Source organism: Poecilia mexicana, unplaced genomic scaffold, assembly GCF_051168715.1.
Source record: "Poecilia mexicana isolate PSO_F unplaced genomic scaffold, ASM5116871v1 scaffold_5, whole genome shotgun sequence".
NCBI classification, from domain to species: Eukaryota; Metazoa; Chordata; class Actinopteri; order Cyprinodontiformes; family Poeciliidae; genus Poecilia; species Poecilia mexicana.
The window spans coordinates 14162409-14189613 of NW_028263374.1; the positions used below are offsets into that span (position 1 = coordinate 14162409).

At 38.9% G+C, this 27205-nt stretch overlaps 3 protein-coding genes and 1 long non-coding RNA gene across 6 annotated transcripts in view; 1 reads left to right on the top strand and 3 right to left on the bottom strand.

The window, feature by feature from the left end:
* pfkfb4b (6-phosphofructo-2-kinase/fructose-2,6-biphosphatase 4b) overlaps window positions 1–8374 on the bottom strand; it is a 20121-nt gene extending 11747 nt beyond the window's left edge. Inside the window, exon 1 of one of the 2 annotated variants that reach the window (XM_015006915.2) lies at window positions 8238–8374. In XM_015006915.2, the coding sequence (XP_014862401.1) occupies window positions 8238–8280 (43 nt within the window). In that variant the 5' untranslated portion in view covers window positions 8281–8374. Of the gene's footprint in view, window positions 1–305; window positions 524–8237 lie in introns of those variants that run through there. The other variant, XM_015006914.2, reaches the window with a different exon arrangement.
* LOC148159656 (uncharacterized) lies at window positions 8337–12880 on the top strand. Its single transcript, XR_015762844.1, has 2 exons — window positions 8337–8454; window positions 12634–12880. It is a non-coding gene; the product is annotated as an uncharacterized LOC148159656 (long non-coding RNA).
* LOC106929780 (actin nucleation-promoting factor WASL) lies at window positions 11912–16957 on the bottom strand. The gene is made up of 9 exons (XM_015006911.2): window positions 16823–16957; window positions 15094–15240; window positions 14728–14814; window positions 13564–13639; window positions 13343–13418; window positions 13195–13264; window positions 12937–13090; window positions 12599–12798; window positions 11912–12512 (listed from the first exon to the last, which is right to left on the bottom strand). Exons 1-9 carry the CDS (start codon window positions 16919–16921, stop codon window positions 12402–12404), a joined length of 1020 nt encoding a protein of 339 aa, XP_014862397.2. The 5' UTR covers window positions 16922–16957; the 3' UTR covers window positions 11912–12401.
* A 325-nt stretch (window positions 16958–17282) lies between these two features.
* On the bottom strand, window positions 17283–25698 carry LOC106929790 (MAP kinase-activated protein kinase 2-like). 2 transcript variants are annotated; one of them, XM_088005583.1, is made up of 10 exons: window positions 24768–25698; window positions 23011–23150; window positions 20591–20655; window positions 20429–20508; window positions 19883–20009; window positions 19688–19763; window positions 19248–19372; window positions 18518–18603; window positions 18352–18429; window positions 17283–18234 (listed from the first exon to the last, which is right to left on the bottom strand). In XM_088005583.1, exons 1-10 carry the CDS (start codon window positions 25035–25037, stop codon window positions 17995–17997), a joined length of 1287 nt encoding a protein of 428 aa, XP_087861709.1. In that variant the 5' UTR covers window positions 25038–25698; the 3' UTR covers window positions 17283–17994. The 2 variants fall into 2 exon arrangements, with proteins under 2 accessions (XP_087861709.1, XP_014862407.2); XM_015006921.2 differs by having other exon boundaries at window positions 18352–18432; window positions 24768–25694.
* Window positions 25699–27205: the final 1507 nt, after the last annotated feature.

Genomic DNA, 27205 nt, shown 5'->3' on the forward strand with positions numbered 1-27205 from the left:
AAGTTCCCGCAATTATTCTCCTTCTCTGCGTTCCTGAATGCCTTTCCGTGGAAGCACGGTTAGTGCAAACACGGATTAGAGGAGCAGAGCATGATGCAACACTTCCAGCCTCACCGAGCAGCGCCTTTATGAGTTAAGAAATCAATCTAACATGAGGAAAAAAATAACACAAGCCGAAAGCTGACGCAAACCGAGAAAAAAAAAATAAATAAAAATAATAATAATAATAAAAAGTCTCCGCAGATGTCTGTCCTGGTCACATCTTGTGTTGGCGCACTTGTCGTGGGGTCAGCCGCATCTCTTACCCCGTCTGTGCCCGATGTGGCTGTTCTTATGCGGCATCCAGATCTTCTTCAGCGGGTTCTGGGTGAGTTCCCGCGGGTGGTTCTCCAACAGATGGTCCTCGTTGTCCAACATCTCGGGTCTTATGGTCGTTAAAGCCCCTGTCTGCAAAGTGAAGCGGTGGGATTCTGTCCTGCTAAGTCCTGACTGAGGAGGCTGCCGGGGAGTGGACGCCTCATATCAGCTGAGAAACAGCAGTTTCTCGTTACCGTAAGAAGTGGAGGCGGAGCGCAAGGAGAAAGAGGGAAGGAACAAAACATGTCCGGGATAAAATGTTGATTCATGGGTTGGTCCTCTCATCTTAAATTACCCGCCTCCATGAGTTAGTTATTAGAATCATGCGTTTATGTTAGGTTTTTGTCTGGCAAACACTTATCACACATGTTCTCCATAAACTGTATATATCCTATATAAGTCCTATATAAGATATAAAAGATACATTTTTTCCCCAGTTGCTAAAATGCACTTTTATAGTGCATTTTTAAAATGTAGCTGGCATAATTTTTGTTGTCTTTTGTTATTCTGTTTATTTCCTTCAGACAAACCAGAATCTCCTTTAATGTTTTGCAGTGGATTTTTAAAAATATTTTTAAAAATCGATAGCAATAAAGATATATGAATATAAATCCTGGGACCTGTGCCCCCTTGAACATTTGTGAGGCAATATTTGCTGTATTAGTTGTCATAAAGAGAGACTCTTCCTACACATAAAAATTTTACAACTTGAGGAACTAAGGGCAATGTATTAATAAAAGTTCAGTCTATGAATGCACCATTTAACAGTCTAATCTGCTCTTTTTGAGTTTAGTAGAAATCAAATAACAGGGAATATACATTGATCTTGCAATTGCATCACTATAAGTTGGATTAAAAATCTAGTACCATAATAAACCCAGGCTTTTATATGATTTGTGTTGAAATCCTTTAAAACCGAGAGGAAAACAAAGCAATTTATATTAAGTGTTGTGAAACAATATAAAAATAATTAATATACAATAATTGAAACTCACTGAAGTATGTCCTTTTTAAAACTAATTGTACAAATGTATCATAAAATGATATATCTGGTGAAGGGGGATGTAAAAAATTAAAACAGTAGCCATTACAAAACATTCTGCACTTAATACTTAAATTACCACATGCACTGGTGTGATGATATTATTGTTTTGAATGGAACCATCCAGCACATGTTCTGGATTCCTTCAATAAAACGTACTCGAAAACATCTTCAGTACCAGGATGTTCGGCCCTCCTTTCTGAGAAAACGTGTTTTGAAACGTTACCGTAATGTTTCAAGTACATCGGCAAGCAAACCTGCGTGGAGAAAAGAAGCGTTCTGTTGTTCACATGATGCCCACATGGACAGCGAATGCAGCTCAGAAATCAGCCAATCACAGGACAGAGCAGACGCTCGGCAGCCAATCGGAGAGGAGAGGGGATGAATGGGAGGCGTGCTGCCAGTACGAGGCTCACGAAAACACTTCCACATGAAAACTATAAGTCTTGGCTTTTACACGACCCCATCACGGGCCCCACGGAGTTTTCCTCACGCTAAGTCAGCAGCTTCTGACACGCTCCCCACTCATATGCAAACAGAAGGAAAGTCATGATGTAAACATGTTGTCTTTCTGCTGTCAGACAACATTTGAAAAGTAACAGATTGCTTTTCTTTGTTTACGCGTGTGTGTTGCAGGTCGTCAGGTTCATTAAAGTAAAATGGAGACTGCATCCAAGTGCAGTCAGTCTGCTATTTTGATGTATTGGGAAATATTTTAGATTCAAGACATTCCTAAAGTAGCTTATCACAAAGTCCTCAACACATGGAGTTAAAGATACTCAAGTTACACTTAAAAATTAATTCATTTAAATGCATTTTGTTGTTATCAAGCCACAACAAAAAATGCATTCAGATTTTATATAGACCAACATAAAGTATGGTCATATAGTGGAATGGAGGGAAAATGATCCATGGTTTTCAAAATTCAAAACAACAAAGCATGTGTTTATATTCAGCTCCTTTTACTTTGTTGTTTGTTTTTATGGTACAAATCCCACTTTATTCAGCTTTTGTTATTTTCTTTCATATTTTATTATTTTAATTTGTATCTTGGTTTGATCTGTTTTACTACTGTACAGTAGTTGTTTTGTTTGTATTATGTATGTACTTTGGTAGCCTCTGGATGTTTAGGATATTATCGCAAACCATCCCAGAGGTGCACTAATGTGGTTTTAGATAAAATTATAGTCATGTCAGACTGGCTCATTCAAAGCCAAGCCCTAAATCCAGCTGACAATCTGTGGTGAGTCGACATTTCAAGATGATATTTTGAACATTATTTTCCAAAGAAAATGGGATAGAATGACAGTTTTTGGATGCACAAGAGATTTGTTGCATAAGTTGCAGTGGAAGATTATTTTAAAAAAAGCATTCACTCATGGGGCCATGCAACACTTTTCAGATTGTATCCACTTCATAGCTCTGTGCTGCTTTGTGCTACAATGACGCTTGTGGTTGTAACAAGACAAAATGTGAAGAAGCTCAAAAGGCATGAATACTTTCGCAATTGTGGTGTGTTGCTCATTTTGTTAATTTATTTAAAAAGTACAATATTCTGTTTAGTTTGTAACCTCAGCAAAATGACCTAAAAGAAATTGACTGATTTTACTGGTTTGCAAAAACGAACAGCTTTCTGATTGTCGTAATTTAAAACGTGTTTAACTTTTAAATTTCTAAAGGATAAAGAAGAAGCTTGGCCATAAATGAAGAAGCAAACTTAGACGTCTCGCTGCTCTCCATTCCTGTCACATGTTGTGTGAATTAAGGGTAAGGCACTGAATAAAGTTAGCTGGTTCAAGAAAAACATCCTGTTCTTTTTGGCTGCTTCTCATCCTGAAGGAAAAACAACGTAGAGCTCCAGTAAAAACACTAGAGGGCAGTGTGCTACCACACTTAAAAGAGACGTTTTCTTTTAAATCTGTTTCACCAGCTTATCCACAAGTTACGACAAACATGAGTGTCCTGTGTGAGAACAAACGAGTTCACAGCTGATCAAAGCTTTGTTATCAACTCAGCTTCTGTTGTGAGACGGATTGAGGTCAGAGGTCAGAGGGTATTAGGAAGAAGTCACCATGTCAGCAGGATTAGTAGTAATCTGTTAAATTTACTACAAGACTTCTCACTAATCCCATAAACACACACAGACGTGGTCGCCTCACCTGCTGAACAGGGAATCTGTGCATCTGAGTATATAAATAGTGGGTTGGATAAATTACTAACGTTGTTTGGAAGCGTTTAATGATATTAATGCACAAATAAAAGCTAAATATTCAGAAGCGCAAATAAATAAGTCAATAATTTTTTTTGAAGAATATATATTTCTAATAGGAATGTAAAATGAAATTATCTCCAGATCCAAATAAGCCACACAAATGAAGAAATCAACACAAATAAATCCATTCATTACGAATTCAAAATGCCTCCAGTGGAGAAGCCAGTCAGATGCTTTGCTCAAGTTTACGGACAACAAGGTTAAAGTTTTGGAGGGGTCATCACAAAGCTGTGATTTAACCCATGGTTAGTTTCTTTTTAGTTTCTGGCCAGAACTAAAAAGGTGTGTGTGTGAGCAATGTGGGCTACAAAGCTGACCCAGTTGTACCAGTTCTGTCAGGAGGAATGAGCTGAAGTTTAAGCAAGAAGTTTGAGAGGAAACCCAAAACAGTTGACCACAATATGAAGCTAAAAAGACAAATCTATCAATTAATAAGGAAATGTATGTCAAGTTCTGATAAAAACGGGTTTATTTTAAGACTCTCTAAGTTATCTCTATAAACATAAATATTTTTTGTCATTCTAGCTAATCTAATAAAGTAAACATTTAAGCTCTTAATGTCAGACATAAAGAAAAAGAAGATATCTATTTTTTCATGCAGCATTTGGTTCAATAGTATACTTAGTGAGAAGAAGACTGATTAACAAACACTCTTGTTTTTGGACAGCTGGAGAGCAAGAATACCTAGAAAGGACAGACAGAGAGAAAATGCAAATGCCATGCACAAAGACACGTTTTCTTTCCTTTTGAACCCAGAACTCCCTTGCTGCAGCACAACAATGCTGCCAACTGTGCAGCTCATTTTATTGAGCCAATAAGATTCCAAAGGCTTTAGACCAGGGCTGTAAACTTTCAAAGTAGTCTTGACATGATCGACAGTGTTTAGGAGTAAAGCTAATACCAACGTACAGGTCTTGTTTCCTCTAATCTTTAAATGCCTGTCCCACTTGAACAGGCATAACACTTTTCATTACATATATTATATAAAGTTAATTATCTATCTTAAGTTCTGTCAAAACAAATGTTTCTTTTACAAAACATGCTGAGCCTGTTGTAAAGGTGTGTCACTTTGGACTGCGTGCAAAACAGGATCATGCATCACCGTCTTGATGTGTTCCTGCTGTTGCATGTCCCTGTAAGATAACCATCGTTTTTCACCTTTGTTCTTTGAAATCAACCTAATTCTCCTCCCATTTCTTGGCAGTAAGAGAAAGTGCAGCCGAGACTGCAATGAAACAAAAAATACAGTACAGAGTTTAGCTCAACTTTAGGGTGCTACTTTAAATATTAGTTACCAGAACGATAATAAACCCATGTGAATCTTGAGCCTGAGTTAAACATAAATCTTATTCAGTTATCTTTGAGACACGGAAACAAAAGAACAATGGTTACTTCCTTCTGGATTAGAGTTTAAGTGATAAACTGCGACAGGCTGATAAAGTGTGAAGCTTGATTAAATGCCGTTTTGATGTTTTTTCACAAGAACAGTAAACAGATAGTTGCACAAACATTGAATGCAGCCAATGCTTTTCATGTGGCTACAGGGAAGCAACAAGTTAAGACAAGGGTTATTTTTGTAAAAATCCCACAACAAATGTGTTTTGAATGGATAACAATAATTTGTTTGAAATGTAAAGAAAGGTCTAATTTGCTGTTTACTGAGGTGAAGTACCAGCGTGGCAGCGTTTGTGGATTAAAGAAAGGAAGTTTCTTCTAGGATTCAATGCTGCAGCATCAGTCAGAAGTTTACATGAACGGGGCACCGTGGTTAGAGCCACGTATTCAGAGGCGGGACGACCTCGACGCGGCCGACCCGAATTTGACTCCCATCCTCGGTTTCCTTTGCCACGTGTCTTCCCCCCTTCTCTTTGCTCCCTTCCTGTTGCAATATTGTCAAATAAAAGCCACTGGAGCCAAAAAAACTCTTAATAAAATGAAGTTTCCATATTCATCATGCACATAATTATCAAACTGGCACTGTGAATGGAACAATGAAGAACTTACTCTAAAACCTTAAGTTTCATCTTCACTCAACAACTAGATGATTGAAACACAACTGCCCAACTTCATTGTCGAATTATATCCAAGACAGTTACATAATCTTGTCCAACATCAGTGTCTGACCTCACATATGTGATTCAGGAAGAAAAGTCAGTTTAAACATACAGTATGTCTGAACCTTGTAGACAGTTGAAGTGGCTCTACTTTTAAAAAATGGAGCCTTTGTATTATGAACATTGTCACACAATCCCAAAACGAAATGGTTTGAATGTGTCTTCATAAAAGACGATAATCAATTAACCATTCATGCTCTTGATGATTTACACCTGAATTGCATATTTTACTACATTCCTACAGCTAACTGAAATAAATAAAATAAAAAAAAAACATAAACCAATCAATCCCAGGCTGTGATGGTCCTGCATGCCAAAGCGTCAGCTGTGTCTGTGCAGTGCTCAGCCACACAGTTGCTGCATTGCCACAACACAGGCCCGCCTGAAGCCCTTAATGTGATTCTGAGCAAGCGGGTGAACTTTCCCCCAGATAAAGCCGACACACACACAGAGAGGGAGGGAGGAGTGAGGGAGGACAGGAGAGAGAGCTCTGCTTGGGAGGACAACAGTGATCATCGAAGATGGTGATTCACAGCAGAAATCTGTCACAGATATGAATGCAAAAACAAAGATTTTCAATAGAGAATCAAATGAGGGGGAACGTAAAAGAAATAAGGATTTTTCACTTCAACCAGCCTCTAGCTAATGGCATGTAAAGCTATTGTGGTGGGTACATAATTGCATGATTACTACAGGTCTGCTGCACCATCTGAAGTGCATCCACTGCACATATAGGGAAGAAAGAGTCACGGTTACGTCTGGCAGTCTAGTAGCTGAAATAAATGGCTACCTGTATCAAAGAGAAGACGTTTAAATGTCTTAGAACACGTAAAGCAGTCTCCACAAGAAGCAAGCTGCACTGTGGTGTGTTTTTAGGCACAGCCCCTCCTCTCAGGAAGTGTAAAAATGGAGCACAACTCCAGCTCTGCTCATCCTCCATCCATCTGCCACAGCAGCCATCTAAACCACTGTCACCGCACTCGGATCTGTCTGTCTGCATGCCGCTTGGTAAACATGACAGCACAGCAATATTGCACTACACAGGCTTCCAGGACATATGACTCATGAAATTGCATAACAAAAACCTTCTCACAATACATGAGACTCTGTCTTATATAGGTCATAGTACAAATCCTTCCTCAGGTGCTTACCTTTCTCCTCAAAGAACTTCTCAAACAGAAGTGATATGGTGGGTTTTATTTTTTTTAAAGTAAGGCAAACAGAAACATTCAGATGTTAACGTGAACCTGATAACACCGGAACACATTCTGGACTGGATTTCACGTGGAAATCTGCTCTCCATCTGTCCGGTCCATGCCAACATATGTTACCTGCAGCAGGCGCAAACAGAGCTTGTGCCATTTCACCGCGGGCCCAACTCAACCTATTTTATACAGGTGTTAAATTAAAGCCATAAAATGTAAACCTTTTTTACAGTGAGTGCTTTAAAAACATAAGAATCATGTAGTGTCCGGTAACTCGGATGCACAATCTTTCTGCTAAGAAATGAAGGATTATGCTTTAGTGAATTAAAATATTCTCTCACTCCTTTTTCAAAAATTTATTTTAAAATGATTTATTTTCAATAGTAATAATAATAATCAGAATAACCTGTTCTAAAAGTGTATTATTAAATGTGCTTCTTTAAGTACACATTTATTTATTTGTGTAAAAATATTTCTTATTAACTTTCTCATGTATTTATTGGGTGATTTGCTGGAAACAAAATCTTTTGTTTGCTTTTTGAATAAATTATTTACTTGCTGAAGAAATAATCTATTGTTTACTTCTTTATGGTATTTGTTCCTTATCAATCTATTTGCAGAAATAACCAGAAAAAGCCTTATTGTCGTTTACTTTTGAACTTTGTGAAAAGAAAATCTTTAAATAAGTAAAATGTATTTACTTATTTGCTGAAGAAATACTGCCTTATTTAATGGAATATTTATCTTTTGAAGACTTATTACCGAAGTTAGAGTGAAGTTAAATTAGTCTGTGACGAACTTAGTGAAGCTGAGTTCCGACCTCATCATGTAAATGTGTTTCAGAGGCATGATGCAGTAATAGACTACATGCATGTGTAGCTTCCTTCAGCAATCAGTTAACACTTCCTAGATTTCCCTCTCCAAGCAGCCAGCTGCTCGCAGGCTGCAGCCAGGCTAAGCAGCTGACAAGGAGCTGCTAACAACAAAGTCCTCTCCATTTTACCAGGCTTTCTTTCCACTATATAAACCCTAGAACAACATTATTTAGCTAATTTCACGGCTGTAAGTGGCAGCCTGCTCCGCCTCTCCACCCGTCATCTCAGAAGGAAGCCTACGTGACACTGGCTTGTTTACTTCGTCCGCCTGGTAACCCAGCTGCAGCTCTGTCTGCACATAGTGTCCGCTCACAGCACCTCCACAACGTGAAAACACACGAGAGTGCGGAAAGGATCCGGTTCGGTGCCTACCTGTCCTGTCCCGCGGGTTGTTCGGGCGGCAGGAGCCCCTCATGGTCTCGGTTTGAAGCCTCTAGCTGTCAGTGTGCAGGGCGGCGTGAGTGGGAGCTGTCTGTCTGCAGCGGAGTGCAGGCAGCGATGAATGAAGTGGGAGAGCGCGCGCGCTCAGCATGCTGTTCCGTGAACACGGGCGCGTGCATGTTCACCTCCACGCAAACAGAGAGCACAGGTTAGTAAACCTGCATGAAGCCTGAATGTGTGCGTGGCCACCATCACCTACCAGTTTCTCAAGTTTTTTTTTTCTTTGTTTTTGTTTTTTATGAGGAAATACGAGCTGAAAGGAAGTTTCTAGACAGCGAGAAAGAAAATACTGAATACAAGTTTTTTTGTTTTTTTTTATTGTCCCAAACTTTATGATTCGTTCGTCCATCCATTCATCTGTCATTGAACCACTCTGCGGTTTGAAATTATTGCAGGTTCTTCGTATTCTGAGCCAATTATTGTTGAAGTTGTATAACGAGAACTCTGGAAATTTGAGTCTGGAAAAGCAGATGGAAATTCAAATCAACCAGACTGAAATAAACACAGAACCATGGTGTGAAAATGGTTTATATATTTTGTTAGCCGTTAGTCTGGCAGACTATTGCTTTAAATCTTCCACATTCTGGAAATATTTTTTGTCTTTTGCATTGTCGTTGTCCTACACCAACGACCTGCAACCTATGGCGTTGGCCCCTCCACTGTGGGTCTTACAAAACCAAAAAGAAAATGTTTTTGATTATGGATACAAGAAGAAATTATAATTTTAGGAATTTTTTTGTATGTTCTTATGCAAAATGTGCTTTCAATATCTACAGCAGGCTATTAAAAGTAACTGCTATGCCTAGGTGGGCCACATACGGGGAAAGGAGGGCAGACCAGATGGGTCCCATATGGGTTTGTCTGCGGGTTCCACGGAGGCCCCACATGGATTTGCCTATGTAAGGCCACAGCCCATATCGGCCCTACATGGGCCCTACATGGTGGTGGGCCCACATGGGTTTGCCCATTTAGGGCCTATGTAGGGCCCATGTGGGCTGTGGCCCTACATAGGCAAATCCATGTGGGCCCTCCTTTCCCCATATGGGGCCCACCTAGGCATGCTGGCAGGAATACAGGTGCTGGTCATAAAATTAGAATATTGTGATAAAGTTCATTATTTTCCATAATGTCATGATAAAAATTAAATTGTCATATATTTTAGATTCATTGCACACCAACTGAAATATTTCAGGTCTTTTATTGTTTTAATTTTGATGATTTTGGCAAACAGCTCATGAAAACCCAAAATCCCTGTCTCAAAAAATTAGAATATTATGAAAAGGTTCTCTGAACGAGCAATAAAAATAATCATCTGAATCAACAAAGTAACTCTAAACACCTGAAAAAGATTCCTGAGGCCTTTAAAAACTCCCAGCCTGGTTCATTACTCAAAACCGCAATCATGGGTCAGACTGCTGACCTGACTGCTGTCCAGAAGGCCATCACTGACATCCTCAAGCAAAAGGGTGAGAAACGGAAAGAAATTTCTGAACGAATCGGCTGTTTGCAGAGTGTTATATCAAGGCACCTCAGTGGGAAGTCAGTAGGAAGGAAAAAGTGTGGCAGAAAACGCTGCACAACGAGAAGAGGTGACCGGACCCTGAGGAAGATTGTGGGGAAGGGCCGATTCCAGACCAAATTAAATTTTCATCTCCATAAAACTTTTCAGCAGATGGAAGCATGAAGTGCTCCAAAATCTTCTGATAGCGGCTGCATTGATCCTGCCCTTGATAAAACCCAGTGGACCAACACCAGCAGCTGACATGTCACCCAGACCATCACTGACTGTGGGTACTTGACACTGGACTTCTGGCATTTTGGCATTTCCTTCTCCCCAGTCTTCCTCCAGAGTCTGGCACTTTGATTTCCGAATGACATGCAAAGTTTGCTTTCATCCGAAAAAAGTACTTTGGACCACTGAACAACAGTGCTCCAAAGTACTGCTTCTCTGTAGCCCAGGTCAGGCGCTTCTACCGCTGTTTCTGGTTCAAAAGTGGCTTGACCTTAGACCTGTGGAATGCGGCACCTGTAGCCCATTTCCTGCACACGCCTGTGCACAGTGGCTCTGGATGTTTCTACTCCAGACTCAGTCCACTGCTTCCCCCAAGGTCTGGAATCGGCCCTTCTCCACAATCTTCCTCAGGGTCCGGTCACCTCTTCTCGTTGTGCAGCGTTTTCTGCCACACTTTTTCCTTCCTACTGACTTCCCACTGAGGGGCCTTGATATAACACTCTGCAAACAGCTGATTTGTTCAGAAATTTCTTTCTGTTTCTCACCCTCTTGCTTGAGGATGTCAGTGATGGCCTTCTGGACAGCAGTCAGGTCAGCAGTCTGACCCATGATTGCGGTTTTGAGTAATGAACCAGGCTGGGAGTTTTTAAAGGCCTCAGGAATCTTTTTCAGGTGTTTAGAGTTACTTTGTTGATTCAGATGATTATTTTTATTGCTCGTTCAGAGAACCTTTTCATAATATTCTAATTTTTTGAGACAGGGATTTTGGGTTTTCATGAGCTGTTTGCCAAAATCATCAAAATTAAAACAATAAAAGACCTGAAATATTTCAGTTGGTGTGCAATGAATCTAAAATATATGACAATTTAATTTTTATCATGACATTATGGAAAATAATGAACTTTATCACAATATTCTAATTTTATGACCAGCACCTGTATATCTTAATTTGTCACAAAGTTGATAGAGAATAAATTTTCTTCTAAGACTTGAAAATATTTGAAAATAGAATTAAATTTTAGTTTCATTTTGTTAGTTTTTATCGCAAAACATCTTATGTTGTTTAAAAATGGTTTCTTGCAGCTCTAGGCAAATTTTATTTTGTAGCATCAGGGGCAAAAGTGGCCCTTTGAATGTAAAAGGTTGCTGAGTGCTTATGCTTGTCCTACATCATTAATTGGTAAATCTGCACATTTTGTTTTCCTTTCAAGCTCTTCTGTGACATTTTAAAGTTATTTTGTTCTATATTTGGGTATTTTTTTTTATCATTTCATCTTTGTTGTGTCACATTTCTCTCACTTCAATCCTTTTTGTCTAATAATTGTCTTATTTTGGGTCATGTGTAGCCATTGATTGGGATACTGTTTCTCCTATCAGTTTTCAGATGTTCTTCACCATTTTATCTTTGAGTGCTGAACTAATCTAATCTCGGCAGTGTTGTGTGTTTGGGATGGGTTCAGTTTTGGCCCGTACGCCTTGTTGACAGTTGAGCAATTCATCCACACCTTAAACCCGGAGGAGACTCAATCAACCGTTTCACTCCAGTGCCGGTTCTTTTTAAAATAGGTTAATTATCTTCATATATTTCCAAAACACCACTATGCAGTTTGAAACTACAACAAAAACATTTACAGAGTTTTTGTTCTGGCTGGGTTCCACTGCCATTTAAAACTAGGTTATCTAGAATAATGTTGGAGGAACTTAATGGCTTGTATTTTTATGTGCACTGTAATAAAAACATCAAACAACTAAAACAACTTCAAGTTAACTACCACTGTCTCGCATTTCCCATGTAAATATGTTATGGCTTCTCTGTAAATAACCCCCAAATGCAAAAAATGATGAAGTTTTATTAGGAAAACATCACAGAAAATCTTGGACTTTTCTAAGTTTATTGTGAGAAAGTGAAATACGAGTGTTCAATTCTTCACAGGTAAATGTGTGACCGTCACAATTCATTATGTTTGGACACATTACAGACAGTGACGTTAATTAAACAGTTTATAGAGAGTCTCCATGGATCTTGTTCCAATTAACTGAAGAAGTAATCGGTTTTGAAAGCTATTTTTAAAACCCCTGCCATAAAGAGGAATCCAACAGGCATCATTTCTGCATGTTTTTATCTGAAAGCTTCTCTGGAAACTTACTGGTGATCTTTAAGTTTAAAGTCGTTAAGTTTACCGAGTTGCAGGCAATCATCACTTTCACTTCCTGTCTATTACCTCCAGAACTTTAATGACTTTGGGTGAGAACAACAAAAATCGTAATCAGCTCATATATTCCAAACTTGCATATCTTAATGCACCTGCTGCTCCACCGTCTACCTGTCTTCCTTCATGTTTTTCTTTTTTCTTTCTTGAGTCTTAATCTTGAAATTCTCTTGAGGTTTGCCGGAGCATCTGCTTTTGACTGAATACTTCTCTCAGTGCTTTCAGGATGAGATCGCTTTTGTGTGGTTCTGCTGACGAGCCCACCTAAAAACACAAAACAGTTGGATTAGTCCTTTAGTTTTAAAAATACAAAACACAGACAGACAGACAGAGACAAGAGCTCCTCTTACATCTTTAAAACTGGCACTTCTTCTTAATCTTCCAGGTCCAGGAGCAGCAGGAGGCGTATCCTGACTGTCACCTGTTCCGGTTGTGTTATCTGTTGTCTGCTCAGCGTTTTGGGCGGAGGGGACTGGTGGTAGGGGTCCTTTCTGCAAAGCCAGGGAAATGGACGCCCCTGCAGATCTCGGTAAAGTCTGTGAAACTGTGCCTATCAAATGTACCAGAGAAGTCACTCAGGCTTATTCAATTGTTGATCTTTTTAAATTAAAAAAAGCTAGTAACAGAGAAAATGTGTTGTTTCTGTAAAACAAACAAACAACAAAAAATCCTTTCGAGAGAAACATACTTTTCTTCTTCAGCTCTTTTTGCACAGCTTTCAGTCCTCCAAATTGGTTAATGATGCAGTCGACAACTTCAGCAACGTCTTTGTTTTTAAGGTCTTCCTCGCTTAGTCTTGCCTCCATCAACAGCTTCTTCATATCAGGATCCAGACCTGAAAACTAACATCAGAAAATGGAGGGAAGTGTAGAGATGTTACAGTATTTCTGCAGTGCTGTTACAGTTTTACTAACACATTATGTTCGCTACACACAAGCTGGCTCACCAAACTTGGAGAGGCTGGAACCGGTGGGAAGCAAACAGGCTCCTCATACAAATTATCCTCATTTTCTTCCCTACAAAACACAAGCAGGGTGTAAACTGCCTTTTCAAAGGATCTCTCAGTCTTCTCATTAAAATCCATTCGTTCTTACTTCAGATCAGGTGGGCTGCTTGTTGAGATGATCTTTTCTTCAGTCTTTGTCTTCCCAATCATGGCTGTCATCTTTTCTGCAAAAAGAAACACGTAGCAGGAGATTAACCAGGAATATCAGTCTCTAACAGTTTCTCTTTTAATATGCTTTGCTATGAAGAGGACCAAACGCATTTCATGTGAGACAGGAGGACAGACAGTTGATCTGCTCCTTGTTCTAACCTTGAACATCCTCCACTGCAGACTGAAACTCCTCGGCCTCGGACTCGTTTGCAAAGTTGAGCCCGACCTGGTGGGCCTGCAGGGAAGGAACAAATGATCTGATGGTGAATTAGAAAATTTTCTCATTCTTTTCTTTTCTTTTTTCATTTTTTTTTTTTCAAATTAGAGCTATCAACTTTAATGTATCATACATGGATTTTTATAGACCGACACCAGTGGGACATAATGTTTTTCTGTTTTATTACTAAAAGTGTGGAAAGTTTGGAGTGCGGACGCCTTTAATGTGATCCCAATAAAAAAAATCTAGCGCAACAAATTTCTATTAGAGTGGTTATCTAATAAGTAAGCACCCTTGATACTTAATCTAAGAATAAACTTTTTTGTTTTTCTTTAAAAGTCCCAGAGGTTTTTTAGAGAACATTAGCGGACAAACGGCATCACGGAGACCAATAAACAAAACAGACTGGTCAGGGGTAAAGTTGTGGAAAAGTTTAAAGAAGCGATAGGTTGAGGAAGAGCGTAGGAGTGGGAAAAAGGAAAGCTGTTGTTGAAAGAAACACATAAAAAGTTCTGTTCAAATTTAGCAAACGCCATGTAGGTGATACAACAAATATGTAGAATATGCTCTGATCAGATGAGATTAAGTTTAACTTTTTTCCCAACATGCTCAACACCATGTGTGGAGGAAAACTAACACTGCCCACAACCCCAAACATTGCATTACCACTGATGTACGGTGGTGGCAGCATCATGCTTTGCCGATCCTCTTCTTTATGGGAAAATGACGGGAGCTACAATTGATTAGCTAATATCAAATCATGATAATATATTTGAATGGCATAGTCAAAGTCTAAAGTGACAAACCTGTGACAATATCTGAACTTGTGACGTGTACATACATTCTCTGTCCAATTTGAGGTTAGACTTAAAAATTGGACTCAAAATTCAGTCTCCAAAAGCTCAAAACTGTGATTTAAAATAAAAAAAAAATGGCTCCATGAATTATTAACCAAGGAGTGGGGATTAAACACCCAAACATAAGTTAAAATTTAAGGCAGGAATGTGACAAAAATGTGAAGAAGTTTAAATGGTATGAGTGCTTTTGCAAAACACTGCATGGGACACGCGAACACACTGACAGGCTATTCAAACAAGATGACTTACTTCTCCAGGGAAAGTATGGAAGTATGCTCGACTTGCAGCGTATTTGAAAGGAATGTACAATTCCTGCTCCCACAGTAACTTGGCACGCTGTAGGAAAGGGAGGGACAAAGCAAAAAGAAGAAGTACAAGTGTTCGTAAACTGTGTGTTGTACGTGCAGCAGAGCAGATGCACCAGTTTAAACAGGACTCATTGTTTGTAGAGGAAACTGCAGATTAGAGGAAGCTGACCCATACGTGCAGCTCTGCCTGAACCACAGAAAACAAACAAACATGGCTGCCACTTTACAGAGGGGGGTGAGGGGGGGACCTGTATGTTTCTGCATGTGTGAGTGGGAGGAGCAACAAGCTCTGTCTTGTTCTTCTCACCTGAACACAGTAGAGACGCAGGAAGAAGGACTGCAGAGACGTGTCCTCGACGAGGCAGACCACACCGCAGTCCACACGATGCCAGCTCCGCCTCTCACCCTCAGAATCACTGGCCTGGAGTATCTGGGCTACCGTAGTTTTGACCAACTAGGATACATTTTTTAAGTTACTCCAGGCAAACATATATTACATATGCTGTATTTGACTGTTGTGCCAATATTTAAGCATCTCCAGTAAAGATGTGCAAAAAGCAAAGAAAATATGATTACTTTGCATTGCAGCTGCATAAACTCTCTCTCTCTCTCTGTCTTTTTTTTAACCTCCTTTATCATGATGCTCACTGTGTTTATTGACAAAACAAACATGGGTCCATGTCTAAACTGCCACAGTTTGAGTTGTTCAAACCTTTTGTAATTACTGGTTTGTCTGTAAATATGGTCAAGTTTAGGTGTGCAATCATTTTCTTTCAACTATTTCATGAATTATGTAGACCATTAATCAGCTTACCTGAATGATATGTTCTCTTGTATTTCCGATTTGAAGAGTGGCTATAGAAAATATCCCTCTTCACTGGGTCACTATGTTTTACATTTATCGAATTTTAAAATACCTTCATTATATTTTGTTTGTAGGTGCGGCCAATGCTGGAACTGGTGACTTTATGAAAATATGTGACTTTATGGGCTTCAAATCTACATTTGTGCACAAATAGTCAGTCGGACTCATGCAATTTTGTTAAAGGGAGAGTCCTAGATTGAGTTTATGCACACATTTAATCCATGCTGTGAAAAACAAAACTAGGAAAAAATTGGAAACGTTTTCATAACAAATCCCATGAGTCATAAAACCATTATATAAGATAACTATATGTCAGTCAGTCTATCAGTCTGCAAATAATCTCCCCAAAGTCTGTTTTACTAACTGCTGCTAATTTGCTTTCATTGTTTTTTCCTAGATAGTTCAGTTTTTTTGATTTTCATTCATGGTAGTCGTTCAGAAAAACCTCTCTGAACGACTTTCTGGTTCAGTTTTAGAGTTTCAGAGCAGACTGGTTTCCCTTCAGAGAACCAATGACGTCTTGGTACTGATCCAGAATCATCCATTTCAATAGTATCATAGCTTATTGCTTTCCTTATTGAAAGTAAAGTCTAATGAAACTTGTATTTTTTAATAAAACAAACATCATTATTTTACAGAGGAGTGATTTAATGATTTTTAAGTGGACACTGGACACATGCAGCATGTTTTAAATATGGTTTGCTTTAATAATTACCACCAAGAAATTGTGAATTTATTTCACTGATTTCATAAGACCATAAAAGTTGGTACCCAACATTATATAAGGTAATGTGAGGGATCAAAATCCAATTAGAGGCAAAGATGTTTTTATTTCTAGCTGTGGAGAAAACAAAAAGGATTCAATAATTTGTCTCGAAGTTGATCTTAGTTTCAGTGGCTTTGGTCATCCTATCGGTGTCGCCAACAAAAGTGGGTGGCCAGACGGGGGCCGCTGGACGACCGGACAAACATCGGCTACCAGGAAAACCTAATCCATTCACCCTGCAGACCTCCTGATGGAAGCAGCTGATAACATAGAAACTGTCATTGCTACAGGAATCATACTTTTATAGGAGCAAATATCAACCACATAAAGTTTTTGTTCTGTGTTAAACGTTTCAGTCATATTTGGCTAATTTGGTTCTGTAAAGTCGCTATAAACTGGACTGACCTTGCAGTGCGGTTCCAGCAGACGAACGAGGATGCCTTTCTCACGGATCGTCAGCAGGTCGCTCATTACATGAGACTGGAGGATGTGACTGAGCGCCATGGTCTCCTGCTCAGCTCAGCTGCCTCCAGCTTCTTCTCGAGTCCTTTCTAAATGCGTCCATTGAGTCCTTTCTGATCTTCATACCTGCTCTGGATGTCTTCAGTTCCCGTGAAATGAGCATTTATGCAAATTTATGGACAGTATGTGAACAGAGCACCTTTTTGAATAGGCAAATCTGTTTATGTGCAGTTGTCGCCAGAGAGCCACCAGGAAAGAGTTCAGCCTGTTCACATATGTCCTCATAGAGCTGCAATCATTACTGATTTAGTCCAAGCAAATGTTTGAAACTGGTGTTGCATTTCCACTTGGATATCCAAATCTGAACCACAACTGTACTTTAAAAACTGTTAAATTACAAGAATTACATTCGGATGAAGTTTATTTATATATTCTTTTTGCAGGGCTTTAATTCACATTTGGATCAAAACATTTGTTTGTCCTACTGGAACCTAATTGTTTTCAGCCTCTAACAAGTTTTCTTTGAGTATTGGCACTTATTTAACCCCATCCACCTTCCCATTGAGTCTACCCAGCTTCTTTTGTCCCTGTTGAAAAACAACATTCCCACAGCATAATGCTGCCACCATCTTATTTACACCTTCATCTTTTTCGTTATTTTGACCATTTCTCATTTTCTGCAAATAAATACTAAATTTTAGATTTGAAGTTCAGAGACATGTTCTCAGTAGTTCAGAATCAAACAACAATGTTCATTTTACTCAAACATACCTAAAATAAGTAAAATCAGAGAAACTGATAATTTTGCAGTGATCTCTTATTTTTTCCAGTTGTCAACCATTATATTTCATAAATGCCATTTATCTTTTTTAATTTTATTTTACTTTCATTTTCACATTTCTTTTGGCTTCTGTTAGGGAGTAAATAACTTGATGTGTGTGAATTTATTACAAAATTCAGAAAAATGTGTTAAACAAAATGTATTTTTCAGAGCTAAAATTGTTCAAATACAAATGTGATTTTTTTTTTTCTATTAATGAGTAATGAAACACAAACAATAAAGACACAAAGTAAATGATATGTGGAGGGAGTATTGCATACAGCTTGGTTTTATACTAGTGTTGTCCAGAAATCGTTTTTCCATGCTCTTCATTAAAGGCCACCTCTATCTGACCGATGCACCCCACGCCTCCGTCCCTGCTGCCCCTGTCTGCGCCCTCTGCATGGCCTGTAGCGCCACCTGCTGGCCTGTTGCGTCTCTTGTTTAGCAGAGGGTTGTTGGAGGTATCCAAGTCCTTAATCTTCACCTGGTCGTAGTCCACACGCATGGTAGCCAGAGCGCTGGTCATTCCCTCCTGCAGGAACAGGCTGAGATATAAATGTGATCTGGTTCGTGTCTGCCACCTAGTGGCAACTTTCTAAAAATACACACACACACACACAAAACTCCATGCAGCTGGACCGAGCATCACCTTCACGTCGTCCCACAGCTCCATGTCTTCTGTCAAAACCCGAGACGTGTGCAGAGGTGTTTGTGGGACCGCCATCGACTGCTGTTGGGTCAGAGCATCAGCATCACACACAGAACAGACTGCTGTTATGATTTAGAGACAGAGAGAAAGCAAAGTCTGAACGTACACTGATCCAGGGATGGTTCATGAACTGACCGATGGTCATCCTCTCACTGGGGTCCGTCTTCAGCAGCTGAACAATCAGCTGTTTGGCTGCAGGTACAGAAGCAAACAGCTCTTATTTTAATGTGCTTTTTTGAAAATGCATTAAGATGCTACAATTCATTGAATTCAAGCAAGATATCTGTTACTTCCAAAACCAGAGAAAGCATTATGTTCCCTAAACATGCAGCCTGTTTTGAGAGCTTCTGTTCTGTGCAAAAAATTGTAATCTTTACTAAATATTTTTCATATGTTGCTGCTAATGAACTTTTAATTTCCCAACTCCTTCAGTTTAGTCAATTAAATGTTATATTTGATCTTGTGCCTTGTATTATTACCATTCTGTCACAAAGACATTCTTATTCCTTCTTAAATACTTTCTTTTCGACCAAACACTGTTTAATCTGTTACGCTTAGCAGCTGATACTGATGTGGTAGTAGACAGAAAATAAAGAAAAATAAAGAAAATTTTAAGGAAAGACTCAGGAGTGTTGATCCACCAAAAAACTGTACTTTGAGGCTTTTTGCAGGCTAAATACCTCTTCTTGATTTAAGTGCATAAAATCTAAAATAAACGGTTTAATAATTATAACTGTGTTGTGTTAATTCAGGACGTTCTTGTGATTCAAATAAACAAAATATATGTTATTTACTCATTTAATTTGTGTGATGTAGAAAACGGTAAAAATACTGACCTTCCTCAGAAACGTCGACCCACTCAGGGTTGGGAAACTCATACTGGCCCAGTCTGATCCTCTGTTTCATACCTGGAGAGATGGCCTGGCCTGTGTTGGAGTAGAACGGGGGAAATCCACAGAGTCTGCAAAACAAACAAACAAAACAAATCAACAGATGAGAGGACAAAAGATGAGGAAAAAATAGAAACAAATAATAAACAAAAGAGAAAAAAAGTCAGACAAAAGATAGTAAATTAAAATTAAGAAGAAAATACTAGAGAGAACAGGAAATAAGAAAAAAATAAACAATGAAATGGAAAAGAGAGAAAAAAGTAAGAGACAAATTTTGAAAAATTAAAATAAAACAGAAAAAAACATTTTTCCTTGTTTCAGCAGCTGAGTAGCAGATCTACGTAATAAACAAAGCTGAATGAGGTCGAGACATACACGATACTCACAGGATGTACATGATGACCCCCAGTGACCACATGTCACATGACTTGTCGTATTTCTCCGGCCCGAGCACTTCAGGCGCTGCGTGGAAGAAACAAAACAAATCAGTAACGAGCAAAGAAAGATGCTCCATGAAAAGTTGACATCAATCAGTCATATAACGGCTGACAGTAGCTTCAAGCGGTGGTTAAAGTTCTCACCAACGTAATACGGGGTGTAACACGGGGTTTGGAGGGAATTGTGCATTTTAGTCTCCTTTGCGAAGCCAAAGTCGGTCAGTTTTAACGTAGCGTTGCTGTCCTTTGTCGTGTAGAGCAGGTTCTCAGGCTGCAACAGTAAAAAAAGAAAAGTGAAATATGAATCCTCCTTTATGCTCTACTAAGGCTGGACAAAGCCGCACAGCATTCTGGGTGAGAGGAAAAAGCTTTATCTGCTCAACCTCTCGCAGCCAGCTAAGCTAGGTGGGTGGCATCAACGAACTCACTCACTCTTTGGTTACCTAGCAACAATCTGCTGAGTAACACGCACTGCAGCAGTTTAAGGTTTTGCAAACATGCCTCATAACTGCTTAAAAAAAAATTAAAAGCAATGACATGGAGTGAAAACTGTAAGACAGGAAAGATCACATCACTAGCTTGGCCGTATTTCATATATTTAAAACAAAAAGGTAATTGATAATTATTGATATCGACTGATATGAAATCCTTATATCATGATTTTTCAGCCACGTCGTCCAGCAGTGTTACCTTCACGTCTCTGTGAGCGATGTCCACATGGTGGAGGTACTCTATGGCCGTGCCGATGTCGTGCATGATCTCCGACACCTCTGAGGGGACAAGTTCAACGTAAACGCCGAGGCGAACCTGACGAGACGCGAATCAGGCGGCTGAACAGAAGAGCTGACCCACCTCTCTCAGTGAAGGCCTGGTCCCCTCTGACCTGGATGCGGCTGAACAGCTCCCCTCCCTCCATGCTGAGACAAGGTGGACAAAAGAGATGAGAACTGGGACAGAGTGGACGCTCTTGGCAAACGCTTACAGGACGGTTCTCCACAGCACATCGGAACAAAGCAAACCATTGTGCCTGGTCATTTAGTGTTTAGAGAAGGCCACTCTTCAGAGCAAAACCAAACTCAGTGCAGGTCATAACACATAACGATTCATGTAAAAAGCCAGAAATGCACTGCAAAAACATAAAAAGTAATTTTGGCCATGTTTCCAGTGCAAATATGATAGACAAAACTAACTTACAAGTAACTTTTCAGCAAAATCAAAGAGATTGTTTTACGTCAATAATATTGATTAAAAGTTACTAGTACCACTAGTAATTTTAGTGGTACTAGTGGTACTACCTGTCTTGCTGTAGGTAAAAATGTCTTACCTACAGCAAGGCATTTTTTCATGTCTTCAGTGAAAACATCTGCCAATGTAACTAGTACTTTTTTTATCCACATTAAAAAGTTTTACCTAATTTTGACAATGAATCTGGAAATGTCCCTAAAGTATATTCAAATAAAGCTGGGGTAATTTGGAAATAACTTGTAAAATATTACATTTTACCCTGCAAAAACACAAAATCTTTGCAAGTATTTTTATTCTAGTTTTTTGTGCAAATATCTCAGTACACTTGAAATAAGACAAAACCATCATACAAGTAACTTTTCAGTAAGAAACAGGAGCTTGTGTTAAGGCAATAATTCCTTAAAGGCGGCTGCAAATCTGCAGAGCAGTCTAGTTTTGCTACTTAGAGACTGACTGACGCCTCCTACAGTTAATCATTTTAATTTCCCTAATTAAAATCCATTGGTTTTCAGTCACTTTTAATATTAGCTGAACATCTGACTTAAATTACTTTTCATAAAAAAAAAAATCTCATTTAAACGTACTTATATTACATTTATAACTTTATAATAGTATAAAGTTATTTTATAAAGGTATTGACTTTGTAACAAGATGTAAATCTCAAAAGAGTTGATTTTCCATAACTCCACTCCTTTAAAGACAGAAAGAAAAAATAGGGAATTACTTTAATTTAATACATTTTTGAAAATTAACAGTTTTCACCGAGTTTAGAGCAACTTCTGTGCAAAAAAACAAACAAAAAAAAACAAACAAAGAAATGTTCTGACTACCAGTATTGATGCTGACGTATTTTCTGGCTCATCACTTTAGTGCAACAAAGGTAGTGACGTCAGAAGTCTGCAACCATTACACTGAATTAAAATATGGTACAGCTAAAGTTTTGAAGTGACTTTGCAAACAGTAAGGTTACAGAGTAAACCTCACAAACTTGGCAGCACCTCAGAAGGTTTTAAGCTACAGAGGAGGAGAGATTTGGGCGAGTCTGTCAACATCAGAGGATGTGTTTCACATAAATATCAGCACTAATCGAAACGCAGACCAAAAACAGTCCAGGGGAGATTAAGGGTTCAGGGTAAACAAGGATTCAGAGGATAAACGTGCAGGACAGCATAACAGTAACTTTCCTTAAACCCAAACTGGGCCAAAGCAGAACAAGCAGGCTTGATTTCTAAACAACTTTAAAAACAGCAGACACTGACAAAAGAGCTGATAATTGTGAATAAAATAATTAAAAAGAAACAGAATGAAATATTTAAAAGTTTACAGTAAAGTATGAGCAAAAGTAAAAAAAATAAAAGGAACACGTGTTATAGACACGAAAAATCACATTAAAATAAAAACTTCTGGCTCACAGGTGATAGAAAGGTGGAAAAATAAACATTGATCTAAGTCAGAGACCAAGTTGCTGTTTTTAACTTGAGAGCAAATGTAAAAAAAAAAAAAATGGGGGAGGGGGGGGGTGCATTTTTCCGTGGCCATGTTTTATTGAAAATAGCTTAAATTTAGTTGTGGGAGATGAGACACAGGTTTTGTGGAAATGTCTTACCTCTAAGCTTTTTAAGAGAGGAAAACGTGGAGCACACCAGAACAGGTTCTTCTTTTACACAACTACCAAAAAGCCATAAACAAATAAAAAGCAAGCAGTGTTGATTACACCTCTATGAATCATCTGGCATTTTTCTCCCTGACTTGCATTTATGAGCTTTTTGTTGTTTAACTTGATTTGCTTAACTTGTTGCCTGAAACAAAGACAGTGACTCTGGCTGCAGAGTCCCAAAAACACCCATTTATGGTTAGTTTTCTGCATTTTGATGTAACCATTGTTTAGGGGCCAATTTTAATGAAACCCCAGTTTTTAGCTTTGGGATTAGGAGACTTCTTGTAGTCGCAGGTAGTTATTATCTGTTTGGCAGCGCGTGGTTAAAGCTGTCTGTGTCTGAATTTGTTCGATTGTTGGTGACACTCACCACTCCATCACAATGAGCAGACATTTCTTCCCCTGGTGCATGTTCTCGTACAGGCTGAGGATTCGCACGATGTGGGGGCCTCCCGACACTCGCCAGTGAAGCTCAACCTCGCGTCTGGCTTTAGGAGTGTCGTAGAGAATCTGACGAAACACCAAAAACACATTTCTTATGTTCACGCAAGACCAGAGTCTCAAATTGGCGCTGAAACTGAAACTTTGAGGCTCCTATTCAGTAACATAATTCATTTATGACGTCCCCCTTCCACCCCCCCGCGCTCTCTGGATGGATCCACGCTTCAGTCCTCGAGAAAATCACAAGTGCAATCTGAATCCTGGAGGAGCAATGGATGTGAGAAAACGTTCAGCTTCCGCTGGGGGGGGGGAGTCGGTCTCTGCATCAGCCTGCCAACACATAACAAGCAGCGCAGGGGAAGTTTATCCCTGCCAGCAGACCAAGAGCTGAAAGTGTTTCCTGTTGTGAAGTGTTGCCTTAAATTAGGTGCAAGAGCCGTCTGAGTAATAATGGTGTGTTTATAGGTATTCAGAAAAGTAGCTGTCGTCATTTCAGTGATTGTTATGTCTGACAGCTGAAAGCGTACAGCTGGAATAAATAATGTGACGCAACAGAAGATTTGAACAGGTCGTGTACAGCGAGTGGCAACGTTTGTCAGGAGAAAAGCTGAAGGCCAACGCAAGCAGGAACATTATTCACAGAAAAGGCCTCAGTGAAGAAAGAGGCACTTAAAAGCTTTTTTTTTCTAAATATAGAAAAAAATGTAACACATCTTGTTTGATATTCCACAAACATAACAAGAAGAAACATTTAATTTCAGTTTGTTTGAATGAATAACGGCATTTTAAAGCGGTTTGTTAGTGTTGGAGAAAGACGTAGCTCTCACTTTACTGCTAGTTTATTCTAAGGAAGAAAAAAAACACAATTTGAAGGGAGAAAAGTTTATTAAAAAGCAACAACAACAAAAATAATCGAATAAAGGAAATTTCAAAAGTTTTAAATGTTTGACTATAATTAATTTTTCAATTCTGTTGAAAATGATCTTCCTCTGACAATATTTCACCTGCAACATCTGACAACCACTGAATGGGAATGAAAACTCAGTGTGCTAATTTCAAACCCAAACCTCTTTTAGTTCAGTCCAGGCCAAAGCCAGAAAAATAAATAAATAAATAAATAAAAATCACACTAATTAGGTGTTGTTGTTTTTTTTCTTTAACCAGCTGTTTTGAAGAGTGTGCTACTCATAAATGAGTCCTGACCAGGAATGCAGGAGCTGCCAACATTTCACCATACCTGCTTAGTCATAGCTTCAGACTTTCCAAAAGAAAAACTCTCGGAAGAAGTCACTTGAAGCCGCTCTTCCTGTTTATTGTTTAGAAAGCTTCGCTGCAACGCGCTGCTTGTTGATTAAATCTGAGCTCACTGCTGAACACTCACTGTGGAGTGGATGAGAGGAAAATTACTACTTTTGTTAAATGCCAGAGTCATACAGACTATTATGCAATATCATTACAGAGCATATCATTGTCCAGGCAGCGAAAGAAAAAAGAGAGGAAAAAACACATCAATGTCTGGGCAATATATTAGATTACTGCTTAAAAATTATTTATGTAATAATTATATTTTAATTACAAGAAAGTTAACTAATGTAAGCTAATGTAGGATTTTAAAGCAGAAACAAAAATCGAGGGGAAATTAATTATTGATGGTTTTTAAGACATTAAATGAAAGGAAATACAAACCTTCAGGGCGCATTTCTCCCCGGTTTTCTTACAGTAACACTCCAGCACTTTGCCATTGATTCCCAGACCAAGAACCTGAGACGTGATCTTATAGTCATCAGTCACCGCGTTTCTCTTGAACTCCGCTTTAGGGTAAGCAGGTGGCAGGAGCCCCACGGGGCAGCTGCTGCTGCTGGTGCCCACGCCGGAGGAGCCGCTGCTGCGGAGCGCCGTCCCGTGTTGCGCGGGGCTCGGGGTCCCCTCCTGCTCCTCCTCCTCAATATGAAGCATTTTCACTTAAAACCGAACCGACTGAAGCTCACTGCCGTCTCCAACAGGAGCAATCCAGCGGCATTGTGATCCAACAAGAGGACTTTGGTATTTCCAGACTGTTTAGACTGCAAAGGCAAAAAAAAGAAAAAAAAAAGAAAGAAAAAAGAACAAGAAAAAAAAAGAGGCAAATCTGAAAATAAGGCAAAAGAGTATCTCAGAAAAGGGCGGAGGTTTAAGCGGAACCGTTATGTTCGCAAAAAGTAAAGACAAGGCAACTTAAAACTTAATTTGAAGCATTAAAAATGAGCATAAATAGTAATAAGAAAATCAGTTCCACCCCCCTATGCGGTCCTCATTACAGATCTCTGCCGCTTTCTGAGGGAACATCAACCTCTGTAACCCTTTACGTCAGCGCGGAAAGCTCAAGTTCAGTCACCATTCACAGATTTCTTAAAGGAACAGGCACGTAACGACGGACAACCAGCAGGGACGGAGAGAGAGCTGAGAACAATGCTGGTCATCGGCAGACCTCACGGCTGCTGAAACGGAAACTTGATCCCTGGAAAAAAATATCGCAGCCAGCGGGAAAACACTAACTTATGGCAGGTCGTTGTTGCATATATTCAAACCACAGTGCAAAACAGAGGCGTTGTTAGGATCCTGAAGGATTGGGGGCCGTAGCGTGGCTCAAAAATAGTAAGTCATGTTCTATTAAAATATTCTTTCCCCTGTAGACTGTTTCTTTTTCTCTTTCTTTTTACCAAGCAATTGTTAGAAGCCTGTGAACATGGCTAAAATAGTATTTGATTTACGACTGATCAGAGAATGATTTAAAAACAAATACATTTTGGTGATATATTCAAAAATTTAGACTGATTTTGCTCATCTAGTCAGAAAAAATGCTTTCAAATGCTCAGAAACCGTGCTCACCCCATGTCTCTTATAAATATGATCTTCTCTTTATCTGCCTTAAGTTCCTGTTTAGATCTAATCAAAGTGTTACTGTCCTCAGCTTAGGTTCCTCATTTTCGACTTTATTAACAAGATACATTAAAAAAAAATCTAACCATTGATTTTTTCAGGAGAAAATCTGAACTAGAAATATTTTTCCAAGACAAAAAAAAGTAGCCTTCCCAAAGAAAAATGAGGCCTTCAATGGAAGGAGATGAAAAAGTAATTTGCGTGTTTTAAGACTGTTTTTGTTATTAAATGCTCTTTGAGTTTTATTCATCTTCTCTGACAGAAGAACTTCTCACTGTAAACAGTGACAGAAACGTTTCAGACCATCTTCGAAGATCAATCTGGAGGAATTCTGATCATGTGGAGGAAAGATCTCAACTTGAAGGAAAAGGAGAAAACGTTTTTCTCCTCCACCAGGCTCGGCCGCAAACCTCTGACTGATTAAAAAAAAAAACCCTCATAATAACTTCATGACGACAAATCTGAGACACTTTGATAGTAATCACCTGTTGGTTTTCTGTGTAGAGCTTTTGTGAAATTATAAACCTGCTTAATTTAACATTAATAGTGACAAGTTTATGGAGGGGAGTTATTGTACAGAAATAAAATGTCTTTTATTATTCCAAAGATGTCTGAGGGTCTTATTGGACGCTTTTAATGTAGTTTAAGGTGATCTGGACATAAATTAAAAAATAAAAAACATCCAGGTCCCTTTGCTGCTTTTAAAACATTTTAGTTATTGCTCTGAGTAATATGCAACCTTAGTCAAATAAACTCTTTTCTTGCTGGCTCGTGAAATTCAGCACACATCTAACTCCCTTTAATTACATGTTTTATTGTTGTTCCCTTTGTGAACACTGAGTTGCAGCGAAGGAACTCTGTGTAACGGCACTGAAACAGGAAGTTACACGTTGTTCATTAAGGGATCCCAGACTCTTAAAAAAACAACCCTAAATGACACTTTGCATAAACGCTTCAGCTTCATTTGTCTTACCATGTGCCAGTGACTGTAAAGTTGTTTTGTTAGTCGCTCCACCCAATAAACTCAAGTGAAAGGCAGGATTTTTATAGGTTTTTTGGTCTTCAAAAGATATGTGCGAGGACTGTGTAAGACGCAGATTTGCAAAATTCAGTTCTTTCTAGTCAAGGCTGATATTTTAGATCAACCTTTCAGGTGATTGAACTTTTGCAGACAGAGAATGTTATTTATATATTTAATTATTAGG